Source organism: Rhincodon typus, chromosome 7 (assembly GCF_021869965.1).
Source record: "Rhincodon typus isolate 14 chromosome 7, sRhiTyp1.1, whole genome shotgun sequence".
NCBI classification, from domain to species: domain Eukaryota; kingdom Metazoa; phylum Chordata; class Chondrichthyes; order Orectolobiformes; family Rhincodontidae; genus Rhincodon; species Rhincodon typus.
Genome location: NC_063338.1, coordinates 25,737,887 through 25,753,608, shown reverse-complemented (window position 1 = coordinate 25,753,608; position 15,722 = coordinate 25,737,887). Strand labels below are relative to the sequence as shown.

The 15,722-nt window shown below is 38.1% G+C and overlaps 1 protein-coding gene across 1 annotated transcript in view; it reads right to left on the bottom strand.

Annotated features, from left to right (window-relative positions):
* Positions 1–1,257: 1,257 nt before the first annotated feature.
* Positions 1,258–15,722, bottom strand: part of vps16 (VPS16 core subunit of CORVET and HOPS complexes) — a 56,261-nt gene continuing 41,796 nt past the window's right edge. The window contains exons 15-21 of the mRNA XM_048598720.1: positions 15,609–15,706; positions 13,064–13,171; positions 10,395–10,472; positions 9,659–9,828; positions 5,797–5,893; positions 5,586–5,689; positions 1,258–2,231 (exon numbers count right to left, since the gene is read on the bottom strand). Coding sequence (XP_048454677.1) covers positions 2,087–2,231; positions 5,586–5,689; positions 5,797–5,893; positions 9,659–9,828; positions 10,395–10,472; positions 13,064–13,171; positions 15,609–15,706 — 800 coding nt within the window. The 3' untranslated portion in view covers positions 1,258–2,086. The remainder of the gene's footprint in view (positions 2,232–5,585; positions 5,690–5,796; positions 5,894–9,658; positions 9,829–10,394; positions 10,473–13,063; positions 13,172–15,608; positions 15,707–15,722) is intronic.

The following is a 15,722-nucleotide window of genomic DNA, read 5'->3' as shown; positions in this document are numbered from 1 at the left end:
TGGGATTCAACCTTTTATGATTTATTTTAATAACCAAGATGAGGGGAACAAAGTCATGGTGGCTAAATTTGCAGATGACACAAAAATGGTTTCCTACCTATATCGTGAAGACGATATAACAAGGATACAGACTGACATAGATAATGTGAGTAGACAAAACTGTGGCAGATGGGACTATGATGTGGGAAAATGTGAAGTTTTCAATTTGGCCGAAAGAACAAAAATATCATTATTATTTAAATGGAGAAAGGCTGCAGAAATCTGGGGTGTTGTGTAATTTAGATCTTCTAATGCATAAGTCGCAGAAAGTTATCATGCAGATATAGCATGTAATCAAGGCAGGTAATGTAATGCTATTCTTTATTACAACAGGAACTGACCATAAAAATAAGAATGTTATACAGGGCATTGGTAAGATCACATCTCGAATATGTTGTGCAGTTTTAGTCTGATTATTTACCTATATTTTTCAAAATCAACCTGTTCAGAGATTTTATTACACACCTCTGAAGCAGGTAGGACTCGGACCTCGGTCTCTTCTTCCAGGGGTAGGGACACTACCTCTGCACAAGAGCCTGATCTAATTATTTAAGAAAGGATATAAATGCATTGCAGCTGTTCAGAGCAGGTTCACTAGATTGATACCTGGCACGATTGGGCTGTTTCACGAGGAAAGATATAGGCTGGGCTTGTTTTCACTGCAGATTAGAAAAGTGGGGAGGTGATTTTATTGAAGCATAAAATCCTGAATGGTCTTAAAAAGGTGTGACATGGAAAGTGTGCTTTCTCTTGCGGGTAAAACAATTTTAAAATTAGGGGTCACCCTTTTAGGACAGGAATGAGGGGAATTTTTTTCCCCCTGAGGGTTCTGAGGCTTTGGAACTTTGCCTCAGAAAGCACTGCAGCCACAATATTTTTAAGACAAATCGACAGATTCTTGTTAGGCAAGGGGAATCAAAAGGTACAGGGGTAGATGGGAATGTGGAAATTCAGCCATGATTGTATTGAACAGTAGAGCATGATTGAAGCAACAAATGACTTACTAGTGCTCACATCGTATGTTCTAGTCAACAACACATTTCAACTGTAAACACGTGCCCAATCATAGGCAATGGTGTACTGTGGTCTTGCACCAGAAGGAGCTGCCTTCTGCTCACTGTTGAGCCCAGGCATTTATTTTGATCATCTGGAAAAATTGAATTGTTTTACATTCTTTTGCTACAAAACTAATACAGAAGAGCTATGTGGCAATAATCATAGCGACAGAAAAATGTTTATTCAAATAGTTCCTACAAAATTATAGTGGAATAACTAACATATAAGAGTCTCATTTATAACTGCAGTAGTCCTCTCTTTATTGGATGGTCTGTAGTAATATATTAACAAATCAGTGCCATTGATGATTAAGCTGTTTAGTACAGCGTGACAATTGTAAGTCGTGTTTAACAAGCAAAATATCCTTGGTTCAGCAGCCTCTATTCAACTGGAATGAGTAAATGCTGTTATGTAATCAGATGAATTTCTTCAGGGACGTGTCAAATATACCACCGTGTGCTCTCCAAATAAAAGCAATATACCATGCAGAAAAGAGAAGCAGTTATAACAGGGCAGAGCTAAGTGATTTTTTTTTTTATACTTGAAGCTTTTTAATTCTATACTTGATTCTCCAATATTTTGCAGTAACAGGAAACTGTCGCGATTTTAAGTACACTTTTAATCAACAGATATACTAGAAGCCCATGAAAAAAATACAGTTTTAAACCAGAATAAATACAAACATAATTAATGCACGTTTAATCTCATTCCTACTTCACTAATTTTCTTTTGTTAAATTAAATGTCAGACTTAAGAGTAATTTTCATCACAAGGAAAATCACTTGGTGATACAATTATTAAGCTAAATTATTTCAATCTTTTCAGGTTTCATTAATTTGCCATTTTAGCACTCCTGTCCACCTGAGCATGTGTATATCAAACACAACTGTACACAAGACCAGCAATAAACATCTTTAAACATACAAAACAAAAACCCATAATCAATTGGGAACATGATCAGATACTAAACATGTCACCTTTGAAAAGTATCTTATTTCTTTAAAATATGAGCTTTTGCTCGATTAATTTTTTCCACAATTGCCTGATCAGTGACTGCCGTGCACTTTGAAAGAATAATGTTCAATTCGCTTTCATTCTTGCGTTCTGTTGCAGTTTCCACAGCTTGTTCTAGGTCTCTGTGTCAGAGTTACAGAGAAAATATAAAACAGATTAGAATTACATCAGGAAAACAATTCATATTCTAATTGAAAGCCAAAATAACCATCAGTTTGAAGAATAAGCTTAGCAGTTTGGTAATTTAAAATAAGAACTGAAATGTTGAAAAAGTATGGCTGGGCAGTCAGTTGTTGGAAGAAAGAAAGATGGGTTAAGTTCTAAAATATATTAAATACAGTTTTGATGGAAGTTATCACTTGAAACATTTTTGGATAAAATCCATGATGAAACTGTAGGTGCAGCATCTATGGTTACATCTTATTAAAACTTTATAGCTGCGTGCACTTCTATCTACAAGGCCTGAAATTCTAATATCACATCTGTCAACTTCAACTATTAGAACAAAAACAAAGTCGCCAGAAAAGCTCAGCAGGTCTGGCAGCATCTGTGAAGGAAAAAACACAGTTAACGTTTCGGGTCCAGTATCCCTTCCTCAGGTTCTCTGGACCCGAAACGTTAACTCTGTTTTTTCCTTCACAGATGCTGCCAGACCTGCTGAGCTTTTCCAGCAACTTTGTTTTTGTTCCTGATTTACAGCATCCGCAGTTCTTTCGGTTTTTATTCAACTATTAGAAATTCTTATGTCTCTATTTATAATGGATTTTGCATACTTAATTATATCTCTCGGCAATTTAGGCAAAAGGAACCCACAGGCTATAGTTTCAGTCTAGCAACGTAAAATTTAGGATTCAAATTCCATGATGGCAGCTTCGGACACAAATTCAATAATTACGTTAATTTGTAAGTTTTAAACAGATAAAATGACAACAGAAATAGTCCATGTTCAAATACAAGATCTGGACAATACGCAGGCTTGGGCTGACAAGTGGCAAGTAACATTTGTGCCACACAAATGCCAGGCAATGACCATCGCCAATAACAGTCAATCTAACCACAATCTCTTGACATTTAATGGTGTTACCATCACTGAATCCTCCACTTTTAACATCATGGAGAGTTACTAGTGACCAGAAACCCAACTGGATTAACCGTATAAATACAGCGACTCAAACAGCAGGTCAGAGGCTTGGAATACTACAATGAGTAACTCAGCTCCAAAGACTGTCCACCATCTACAAGGCAAAAGTCTGATGGAGTGTGATAGAAGACACACCACTTGCCTGGATGGGTGCAGCTCCAACAACACTCAAAAAGCTTGATACCATCCAGGACAAAGCAGCCCCCTTGATTGGCATCACTTCCACATACACTCACTCACTCCACCACCAAGGCTCAGTAGCAGCAGTGTATACCATCTGCAAGATGCACCGCAGAAATTCACCAAAGATCCTTAGATAGCCTTTTCCAAACCCATGACCACTTTTATCTAGAAGGGCAAAGGCAGCAGATACATGGGAACAATCCCAACTGCAAGTTCCCCTCCAAGTCACTCACCATCCTGACTTCGAAATATATTGCCGTTCCTTCAGCGTCGCTGGGTCAAAATCCTGGAATTCCCTCCCCAATGGCACTGGGAGTCAAGCAACAGCACATAGATTGCATCGGTTCAGGAAGGCAGCTCACCACCACCTTCTCAAGGACAACTAGGTACAGGCAAAAACAGCTGGCCAGCCAACAAGGCCCACACCGCATGAGCGAATAAAAAATAAGTTGCTAAATGGCTGTAAAGAACCCAACTGGTTTATTATTCAGCCTCGGGTATAAAAAGCTGTTGTCCTTATTTAGTGTGGCAAAAACTACTTCTTCATGCAGTTGATCTTTAATGTCCTTCAGGAAAATAGAGCTGAGCAATAAATACATCTTGCTCAATAACAAAACAGAACTTGGAATCTATTGCCAAAATTGATGAAGAAACTTTCTGAACATAATTCATAAATGTTTTAATTCGTTTATTAAATTTTCTACCAACCAAAATAAAACTTCAAAATTACATTTCATAACAGTATGATCAAATTTGATTTGATTGATTTTTTGTCACATGTACCAAAATACAGTGAAAAGCTTTGTTTACGAGTGGTATAGGCAGATCACAGCAAGCAAAGGATGTACAAATCAAAAAGTATTAGAAGCATACAGGTTACATTATTTGAGGCTAGAGTCCATTCAACAATCTGATAACAGCCAGAAAGAAGCTGTTCCTGAACCTGCTTGTGTGTGTGTGTTCAAGCTTCTGTATCTTCTGCCAAGCGGAAGAGGTTGTAGGAGGTCATTACCAGGGTGCAATGGGTCTTTGATGATGTTGGCCACCTTTACGTGGCAGCCAGCCATGTGAATAGAGTCCATGGATGGAAGGTTGGCTTCCATGATGGCCTGGGCTGTGCACACCACTTTCTGTAGTTTCTTATGGTCCTGGGCAGAGCGGTTGCCATACTAGGCCGTTATGCACCCTGACAGTATGCTTTCAATGGTGCATTTGTAGAAGTTGGTGAGGGACCTTATGGACATGCCACTGGATGAATTTGTTGACTTAAAGAAATTTTTACTTGACATCCTTGGCTACTGCCAAACGCTAAGTATCTCGCTGACAGCACAGTGCGTGAACCTACACCCTAAAAACTACAGGGGTAGTTCAAGGTAACTCACCACCAAGGGTTTATAGTGATGGGCAACAAATGCTAGTTTATCCCATACACAATGTAAAAAAAAATGTGCTGTGTACCTAAATTTTCAGGAGGCACAAATACTGCTCAGTTAATTGCACTGATGTCATATTTTTCTTTAATTAGATGCAAGAAGTTTTAGAATTGTGGCGGGTTTAGAGCATGAAAGGACATCATTTTTAAGGGAATCACATGAAAAAAAAATTAAATTAGCTCCACTGCAAATCCCTTGTTTTCATGTTTATTAATGCTTTATTTATATTTCTGAAGCCGAAGATCAGCCATGGTCAAATAATCACTGAACAGGCTGATTCGGCCAAATGATTTACTTCTGCCCTATTTCTTGCGATTCCTCAAAGCGTACAAAAGAAAAATGGAATTACTATTTACATACTTGTAAAGTTTGCTTTATGTTCATAAAGTGCAGCAAGCAGAAGAATGGGGATAAGTAAACCAGACACATACCAAGAGACTGAAAGAAACACAGACAAAAGGATTCCAATTCTACACAAAAACCTTAGCCTTCAGAAGGAAAAGAGAATTAAAACAACATATTAATCAAGAAGGAATATCTTTATTGCTCAAAATGACCAACCCTAGGTCCACTAATGTTGCAAAGTATACCTAAGTTTGTCACAAAAGGCAATTAACATAAGGTTTTGAAGGTGACAGAAAGTTACAGCAGAGGGGATCAGGGAATACCACCAGTAAGTTTAGAATCATAAAAATTGCAATAAAACTCTTTCTACTTACCCAACCATTATATATCCTTTCACTTTCTGCTCTGGACTGACCTTTGCTACATATTTCTTAGCTTCATATTTGTTACGATGTTTTACACAGATTTCAACAAAAGGCTGGCAAATAAAAAAAAATGCAAAACTGTAGAAATGTTAAAAAAACAATTTTGGTAGCAATTAAATATGTAAACACTATTTAGTGTTCAGGATCATAGAACACATACCATATATCCTATCGGGGACTTTTTGCTTTTAGAAAATTTCTCAAGTTCCTCCCAGTCTTCTTTTTCTGCCAGTGCAGTAATCTTCAACCACCAAAACCTGAGCACCACAAAAAACAACTGTTATCCTTTCAAGTCATTAGAGTTTTTACTGAGAACATTCAAAATAAAACAATCACTTTAAAGTATGTCGTCTGTTTTCAGAGCTGAGAAACAAGTCTCCCGATTTTTAAAATTTATTTGTTGATCAGGTGTACACCTTGTTGGCCAAGCCAGCATTTATTGCCCATCCTTTGTTGCCCTTGAAAAGCTGTTTTCTTGAACAACTGCAGTTCACATTTAGGAATGACAACACATGCTTTTAGGAAGGTAGCTCCAGGATTTCGATCCAATGACAATGAACAAACATTCATAGCATTCTAAGGCAGGATGCTGTGAAAACTGGAGGGGAACTCGCAGATAGTGGTGCTTCGATGCATCTGCTGTCCTTGTCCCTCTTGGTGGGACAAGCTGTGGGTTTGGAGGGTGCTTTCAAAGGAGTGTTAGCATGTTGTTGCAGGGCATCTTATAGATGGTACATACCGTACATTGGTGCAGAAAGTAGAAGTCTAAGTTGGGAGGATGGGATGGGATGTCAATTAAGGACACGGTGGCTCAGTGGCTACCGCTACTGCCTCACAGTGCCAGGGACCCGGGTTCGATTCCACCCTCAGGCAACTGTCTGTGTGGAGTTTGCACATTCTCCCAGTGTCTGCGTAGGTTCCTCCAGGTGCTCAGGTTTCTTCTCACGGTCCAAAGATGTGCAGGGCAGGTGAATTGGCCATGCTAAATTGCCCGTAGTGTCCAGGGATGTTTAGGTTAGGTGGGTTAGACATGGGAAATGTAGGAGTAGGAGAAGTGAGTCAGGGTGGGATCCTCTTTGGAGGGCGGTGTGGACTTGGGGAGAATGGCCTGTTTCCATACTGTGGGGATTATATGATTCTAAGTAGTCTGCTTTTGTCCAGATGACATCAAGTTGTAGTCATCCAGGCAGGTGTGCCTTATGTATAATTAATAGGGGTTGGGGGTCAGAAAGCAAGTTACTTGCCGCAGCATTCCCAGGCTTTGAACTGCTATTGTAGCCACATTTTTTGTTTGGCTGAAATTAAGTTTTTGGTCAATGATTACTGCTAGTATGTCAATAGTGGTGGATTCAGTGATGGTAATGGCACTGGATCTCAAGGGAGGATGGTTACATGGTGTCTTATTGGAGACAGTTATGCCTGGCACCTGTGTGGTGCAAGTGTTATCTGCCAGCAACGAGATCAAGACTGGATATTGCCCAGTTCCTGCTGCTTTCTGACATATACTCCTTCAGTATCTGAGGAGTCACAAATGATAAATGAAAGTTTTCACTTTTGACCTTACATTGAAGGGAAGATCATTATAAAGCAGCTGAAGTTGGTTGGGTCTAACACGCTACCTGTTGGAACTACTGCAGAGATGTCCTTGGACCAAGAAGACTGACCTCCAACAACTATTATAATCCTGCTTTGTGCCCCAACCAGCTAAGAGTTTGCCCCAATTTGGTCAAATGATTTGATGCAATTTATTATTGTCACATGTACTGAGATACAGTGAAAAGTGTTGTTTTGGGTGCTCTACAGGCAGATGCATCAGGGAGCAGAACAGAGTGCAGAATACAGACTTACAGCCGCAGACAGAGAAATCAACATTAACATTTGAGAGATCGGTTCAAAAGATTAATAACAGCCAGGAAAAAGCTGTTCTTGAATCTGTTCGTACATATATTCAAACTGTTATATCTTCTGCCTGATGAAAGATGGTGCAAGAGAGTATAACCATGATGGGAGGAGTTTTTGATTACATAGGTTGCTTTCCTGAGGCAGTGGGAAGTACAGATGGAGTCAATGGATGGAAGGTTGGTTTGCGTGATGGACTGGGTTGTGATCATGATTTGTAACCTTGGCATACCATCCTGTGACGCATCCATATATGATGCTTTCTATGGTGCATCTATAAAAATAAAGAGTCTTTGTGGACATGCCAAATTTCCTTAGCCTCCTGACGAATTGGAGGCATTTGTTGTGCTGCATTAATATGAAGCGCAGTCACACCTGCTTCCCCTCGAGTTCAGCTTTTTTATTTACGTTTGGATAGAGGCTGTAAGGAAGTCAGGAGCTGAGTGGCCCTTGCAAAACACAAAATGTATGTTGGAGAAGTTGCTGTTGAGTAAAGATTGTCATCAATCCACCAATGAAGCCAGAGTTTGTAGCTGTTCTGGAACAGTTTGTTTAGGGATGCATTTAGTTCTGGGCAACAAATTTTCATAATGCACAGTGCATTAACAGGGGAACAGCAATGATTTAAAAATCAGTCAGTCTCCTGTTTAAATAGGTAGACCGCAAGTGGCCTCTTAGATTGCGCCTATTCTTAACATTGCAACAGTATTATTTATCAAAACTATTTAAATGGCCTATTCTTTCAATTTCTGGAACTGAAGTAAAATATTTGCCACTCTTTATCTCTCAAAAATTTTTAGACGCTGCCTTTTGAATAATCCAATACCTGTAGTACACTACTTCACAGCTGAAATATTAAGCCTAGCTTGCTGCAAATAATGAAAGATCTACATAGTTTTTACAGAATTATGCAACATTAGTGAAGATACATATGATTTTTCCTACTGTATATACTGCAGCGTTCTGGATTTCAGGTATATTGCAAATGCACCAGTCAGGCTTCTCTTCATATTGGAAGGGGAAATAAAGAAAAACGTGCTGGTGTGTGCCTTAGTCAGCAGTTATCACAGCTCTGATTTCTAATATTCAACATTAAGGTAAATACTTAAGCTTTCCTGGGGTGACTGGTGTATCCACCCCCTAATCCTCATTTCTCACATGCGTTCTGGCAGAAGGTCATTGATCAAAACATTATATGGATCCAAATTTTGCAGTTGTAATGAAAGTGGGACTTTCAACAATCACCATCATTACAACTAAGATACAGGTGGCAACTTCTGGCACCCACACCAGTGCAAGTAAACAAAAATCCAAAAGGTGTTTTCAGTAATTCTCTGCTCCACTGCAAAGTGTATTGTTGAAGCTCCTGGACTGGAAATCTGTAGCAATCACCTGACCTGACATGAACTTCTTAGGCTCTAATCTTGCTGTAAAAACCCAACGTAAAAAGTTACACTTAACTGGGTCTTTAACAGTACATGTCATAATTACTCCTGAACAATCTTTCAGGCACCAAAAAAATAACTAATTTTACCTCTGCAGAATTTTGAATTTCTCCATTAGACTTTGATAGTATAAACAGATTGTTCTTTAAAAAAAATTCAGTTTCTATTACAACCCCATTAGTATATGCCAATCTTTATTTCATTCTCTGTAGAATGACTAAAAAGTGAAGGATAATCAGGATTCTTCCTAGTTTACAGTCTTTGAGAAATCTTCACTGGCACTGTGACTGACTTGATGACCATTGTAGGATACTGGAAACTCACTATTGTTTGGGCCAGAATCAAGTTGTCAGAAAACACAAAATCTCTCGCTACAGAAATCACTACAGCCGTGAGCACTTTGCTTTGAGGTTAGGTGAGCATGCTGTAATTCCATTAAATCACTAAAATATAAGCTACTAGTTTTTTGTTGCCTAACCCACTAGTTCCAGCATTTTCTGTTCATATATCGGATTCCCAGCATCCCACAATATGTTATTATTTTACACTTGTTAGTCTGAACTGCTGGTATATTTTATCTTTTCAAACTTAAGATTTCGAAAAAGAATTCACTGTATTAGTTGCTGCAAATATTTTAATGAACAATTTCAATGATGACTACAAATGATTTGATCGTACCTTTTGTCAGGAATTTTGAAGTCTTTGTAAAGTTGCTCAGCTTGTTTGTGCTTGCTTTCCAGTAACAATGCTTGAACAGTATCATGTAATGATAAGTCTAGATATGTTTTACCAGATTCTTTCTGCAAGCGAAACTGGTATCGCAACAATTTTATCTGTTCTTCTGTGATCTACAATTTGACAGAGAAGTCAGTTTACATACACAACCGTATTTTTATTTGTACTTGTCAATATAGGGAAGCTTCCTTTGCAAATCTGTTCCACAAACAGGGAGGAACAAGGCCACGAAGCGATTTAAATATAGGATTGAGAACATTTCATTTGAAGTGTTGGCGAATCAGGAAGCAAGCAACTTGGAAGATAACCATAAAATCAATTTCAGTGAATATTTAGGTGCTACTTTGTTAATGATATTGATGGTCAAAGGGCCTTAGAAAATTGCTTCATGGCACATTGTACAATGCAATAATAGAACACTGAAGCAATGATTTTTGTCATAGTAGACTCCTGTCTTCAGCTGTCTTATCTGGTGCGTTTTTGGGAGCTGTGGGTTGAGGGGAAACAAGAAGGAATGTCCAAAAAGCTACATGGTAACTACAGTGCAGATTGCAAGGCAGGTTTTGGCTTGAATTTTGTTGTCACAACTGCAGCAGTGGTGACTTTTTAAACTTCATAGCATTGGGCAAAGCCTGGCAAATTGTCACAGTATCATGATATTTACCATTTCTATACATACCTTGGCAGCAAATTCATTCTTGGCTTTATTGTATTCATCTACAGCACTCTGCAAAGCAGCTACTCGTCCCTCGATTGTCTGATAAACAAAGAAGAGATAACTTAAAACCTGAAAAAGGAGGCTGCAATTTAAAATGTAAAAATAAATCAATGACAAGAGACCATTTCAAAAACTAGAGCATTCATAATAAGAAAAGTAGTCTGGCGCAAATGTTAGAGAATGAATTACATTAATCAGATTCATACTAATCAAATGGTCAGCAACTTGATATAGTGACATGTAATTTGCACAGAACTCAGCTGCCTGTTAAAACAGATTTTTGAGCAGTAGGATAATTTCTTTTGCACATGGGTGCTACTGTAACCTGTTTATTGTAAGCACACTTGGTGAACTATTATCAATTCTACCACTGGAGAATAATATAAGCATTAATACAAACAATGTGGCGAATATAAACATTGTAGAATGCGTTGATATACAATTTTATGTTGTGCGATGGAAGGTGTTTAATTTATATATAAAAGTATAATCCTGTGTAATTTGATTTAAAACAGAGGTTGATGAATGTTGGTTTAGGGCTGTGTGTCCTTCTGGAACAGTGACTAACTCCAGCATTTGTCACAACATTTATAATTGCAAACCCTTGGCAAGGTGTTTATACTGTTGGGTTTAAGGCACGTTGTGTGAATATTTATGCTGTGGTTTCCATTCAGAAAACAGTGCGGAAGCTGGTAGGAGTCCAAGGAACCAGAAACCTCAACTGAATATTTAGTTGTGAATTTTCCAAACTAGGAGAGTTTATTTAGAAATTTGCAGGTTATTAGAATTTTGAAAGTATAGGCTTAAGATCTATGAAAAGTTCATTTGAACAGACCTGAAAAGAACTCATGGAATTGTCTCCAAAGTATTTGGCAAAAAAAAACTGTAAGAAGTCAGTTGAGTAGAAAATTGAGTTGAGTTAGGGGTATAATTTCTGTAGATTTGAGTTTCTGTAATTGGATATTGTTGGAGAGAAAAGGTTGAAACCTTATTTTGTCATGTGTTTGAGATCTAACCACCTTCCGTATTTAGGTAGCTTGTTTATTTTTCACTTTTTGTACAATACATTCTCTTTTGTTATTAAAGAAAATCTGCAGCCTTGTGTGAATATGTTTTAGTGGCTAACCATCACGTTAACTAACTAAACAAAATAAACATATGATCTACCATTGTTTCAATGTGGGATCTGACTTGTCCAGTAGCACTGTCAGTTGGGACCCTAACAGTTGATGAGATAACAAATAACCAAAATGCTATGTTAAGCAATCCTTTACCCCACATCAGACAAGTGAATATGAAATTAACCTGCTTAGTGTCTACTTTCAATTAGAGTTTACTATCCTTGCTGTACTCAAACTAACAACTTTCTAAATTGTCATTGCCAGACTGTCATGCAACTCTAATTTCAAGTCACAATCTATGCTCCACAGATTTGAAAAAAATCACATTAGAATTTAGTACATGGTTGCTGATTAAATGCATATGCATCATTGAACTAAACAATCATTGCTTTAAATCAATTTGGCATTGAAATAGAGGGTTATTTAAATAAGACCTAGGTGAAATCCAGCCCACTTAATTCAAAGTCTCTTAGATTAAGATCCAACTTTACTGACACTGATTGATGCTATTGAAAAGATTTTTTTCTGAAATGTTAATAAAAACATGACTCAGCCTATTGATTACAACATTTTGGTTTTAACACCAACTTCCAGTAGAGTTTCAGATGTCAAAAAAAAAAATCACAAACTGTGCTAGGGCCATTTCAACAGTAACCCACTGACACGTAGCTCTATCTTGAGTTTTAATCCATGCTAGCCGGAGAAATCCACAGCACAATAGGTCTCGACTATGGTGGAGAGCAAGGAACCCCAGCAAACCTGAAGTCACTCAGGTGGAAAATCTTTTTACTGCTTGGAATAATATCTAGCACTTCAGAAGCTGGTTGTGGTTGTTAGAGGCCAATTGTCTCAATAGAAGTTCAAGGCTGTAGTCTGCCACTAGTGTGAGACAGGTCATAACATCAGAGTCTTGATGCTTCGACTGCATGCCAGAATTACTCTTGTTAAAGCCTCTAACCTGATCATTTGAATCTGGATGATACTGTTTCTCAATGCCTATGATTCTAGTGACCAAGAAAGAAAGAGAGAGAGAAACGTCAGAGGGACAGGAAAAGAAACTTACAATAGAGACTAAGAATGAGGGAGAAAAGGGAAACCGATAGAAATTAATGCAAAGTAAGACACAAAGGAGTGACTTTGAGACGCGCAGTTGAAAGAGAATTGTTCGCTTCAATTCAATAATTTAATTGTTTTCACTGGAATTACTCAGTAATTTGAGAGTAAATTAATGTTGAATAAACAATGGCCTATACTATAATGCAGGGCATTCACCAGCTGCATCAAAATAATCTGACCCATTATTCCCAAAGGTGTGGACATCCCTGATGGATGGATGTGTTCTACAGATTTCGTGCAAACTTGGCAGAACCATTATTCTTTGCATGTGATGATGCTGCTGCTGAAGTACAGTTAATGATCTTTACCACAGCCTCTTTGGTCATTACGAAAACAAACTTTAGTTTGGAAAGGCCATAACGGATCCCAGCTGAAGGAGTATTTTGTCCTTACCGTTTCATTAGAATAGCTGGAACGCACATAGAAATTCCCAAGCTCTTGGTGATTGTCATCCTGGTTGAATAGATCTTTGAGTGTCTCTGGTTCTTGGTGCTTACAAAACTGTGGGCAAGCATTAGAATAATAGCATAATACTGCAGATGCTGGAAATCTGAAACAAATACATAGCATGCTTGAGAAACTCAGCAGGTCTGGCAACATCTGTGGAGAGAGAAAGAGCTGATGTTTCAAGTCTGATATGATTCTTCTTCTTCAGCCTTGAAATGTTAACTGTTTCTCTCCAAATAGATGCTGCCAGACCTGCTGAGTTTATTTTTGTGTTTGTTTGTGGGCAAGCATTCACTGGTCAAAGGCCTTCACAAGTAAAAAGATTTACTTTTTATTAAATACAAAAAATATTCAATATTTACACTATGTGAATTAGAAAAAAAATCATACATCATCGAACAGACAAAACGAAATGGAAACTATATTTGATCTTTGTAAAAACTACAAGTAAATAATTAAATGGCCAAAAAGATCAACAGGATAAGGGTAAAAAACTGTAAAATCAAAAGCTAAACAATCCTAACCAGGAACACTAAAGAGGGATTTCACCAAACAATTTTACACACTTTTATGGTTACTCTACAGTGTGTAATCCTACAACAATTACAATACTTTTAATTAATAGCTCATCTCAGGGCATTGATTTGATTTCATGTGATTTATTATTGTCACATGTACCTAGGTACAGTGAAAAGTTTTGTTTTGGGTGAAGTACAGGCAGATAATTCCATACAAAGTGCATTAGGGTAGTAGAATATGATGTTATGACAGTAAAGAAGGTGCACAAAGAGCAAGATCAACATTAAATTTAAAATCTGAGAGGTTTATTCATAACTCTAATAACAGTGGGGAAGAAGCGGTTCTTGAATATATTCATACGCGTATGCAAACTTTTATATCTTCTACCTGACAGAAGAGGGTGGAAGAGAGTATAACCAGGGTGGGAGGGATCTTTGATTATATTGGTTGCTTTCCCAAGGCAGCAGGAAGTATAGATGGGGTCAATAGATTGAAGGCTGGTTTGCATGTTGGGCTGTGTTCACAATTCTGTAGTTTCTTGCAATCTTGGTAAGAGCAGTTGCCAAACCACACTGTGATGCATCCCAGATAGAATGCTTTCTATGGTGCATCTGTAAAAATTGGTAAGAGTCCTTATGGACATGCCAAATTTCCTGAGCCTCCTGAGGAAGTAGAGATGTTGTTGTGCTTTCTTGACCATTGTTATTTAGTATTAATAAGAAAATAACTCAGTTGATGCAATTTGCTCACTAGCAATTGTGTAACTATCACTATCACTGTTAATTACAATGCAAAAGACTTGGTGCCTGTCTCAATGGTGAAGCCAGCAAGTAATAGGGGGTTGGGGGTGTGAGGCAAGTGACAGGTGGATACAAGTGCAGGAGGCAGGGAAAAAGAGATAGATGGGTAAAAATAAACTTTACCCTAAAACATGCAAATGACAGATTTTTTGCTATGGTTTCCTTGACAAAATAAGATTTGCCCATAAAGTTACAATCACCATCCTATGGATATCATTTGGCATAGTCATCAAAACCAGCCCAAGTGTTAGGAGGCAAGCTATTAACTGCCAGAAGGGTATGATGTGAAATTGAACTAGAAGACTCAGCCCAGTTATACTTTGCATTATAAAGTGTTTTTTAACACCCTCACCAAAATTCTTATGAGCAGTGTTTGTGGGAAATAAAAATACTAACACTGGTGCAAGTACGGAAGGCACCCCAAAGATTGGGACTAAGCTACATTACTGGGCAGATGGAATGCTTCACACTTGCCTCGATGAGTACAGCTCCAACAACACTCAAGAAGCTTGAATCATCCAGGACAAACCAGCCTGCTTGACTGGCACCACATCCAAACATTCACTCCCTCCACCTCTGATGTTCAGTAGCCCGCAGTGTGTACCATCGACAAGATGCACTGCAGAAATTCATTAAACCTCTTTAGACAGCATCTTCCAAACCCACAATCAATTTCATCTAGAAGGACAAGGACAAAGATACATGGGAGCACCACCATGTGTAAGATTCCCTCCAAGTCACTCACCGTCCTGACTTGGAAATATACTGCCGTTTCTCCAGTGATGCTGCGTCAAAATCCTGGAAGTTCCTCCCTAATGGCATTGTGGGTCTACCTACAGCACAGGGATTTCAATATTTCCAGAAAGCAGCTCACCACCGCTTTGTCAGGGGAATCTAGGCATGGGCAATAAATGCTGGCCCAACCATCCATGCTCACATCCCACAAAAGAATAATAAATAGCTATTTTATTCTATATCTTATCCAATTACTGCAACATGATCAAAAGTGGATTAGAACCTCTTTCCTTTCACCTTTACTTCAAAGAAAACAGCAATAAAAAAATTCCAGCAAGATTACAACATTTAGAACCAGCAAGGAATAGTTAATCCATGTAAAACAGTACTCAACTTCCAGAAATGACAAAATGCATAATATGGCAAAAAGCTGTTACCTGACGATAAAGACTTAGTGCAACTGGTTGATTCTGAAGTGTCATAAAGAAATCCCCTCTGTTCATTTCATTCTTTAGGTATGTCACAACAGTATACACTGAAATGCAAAGAAG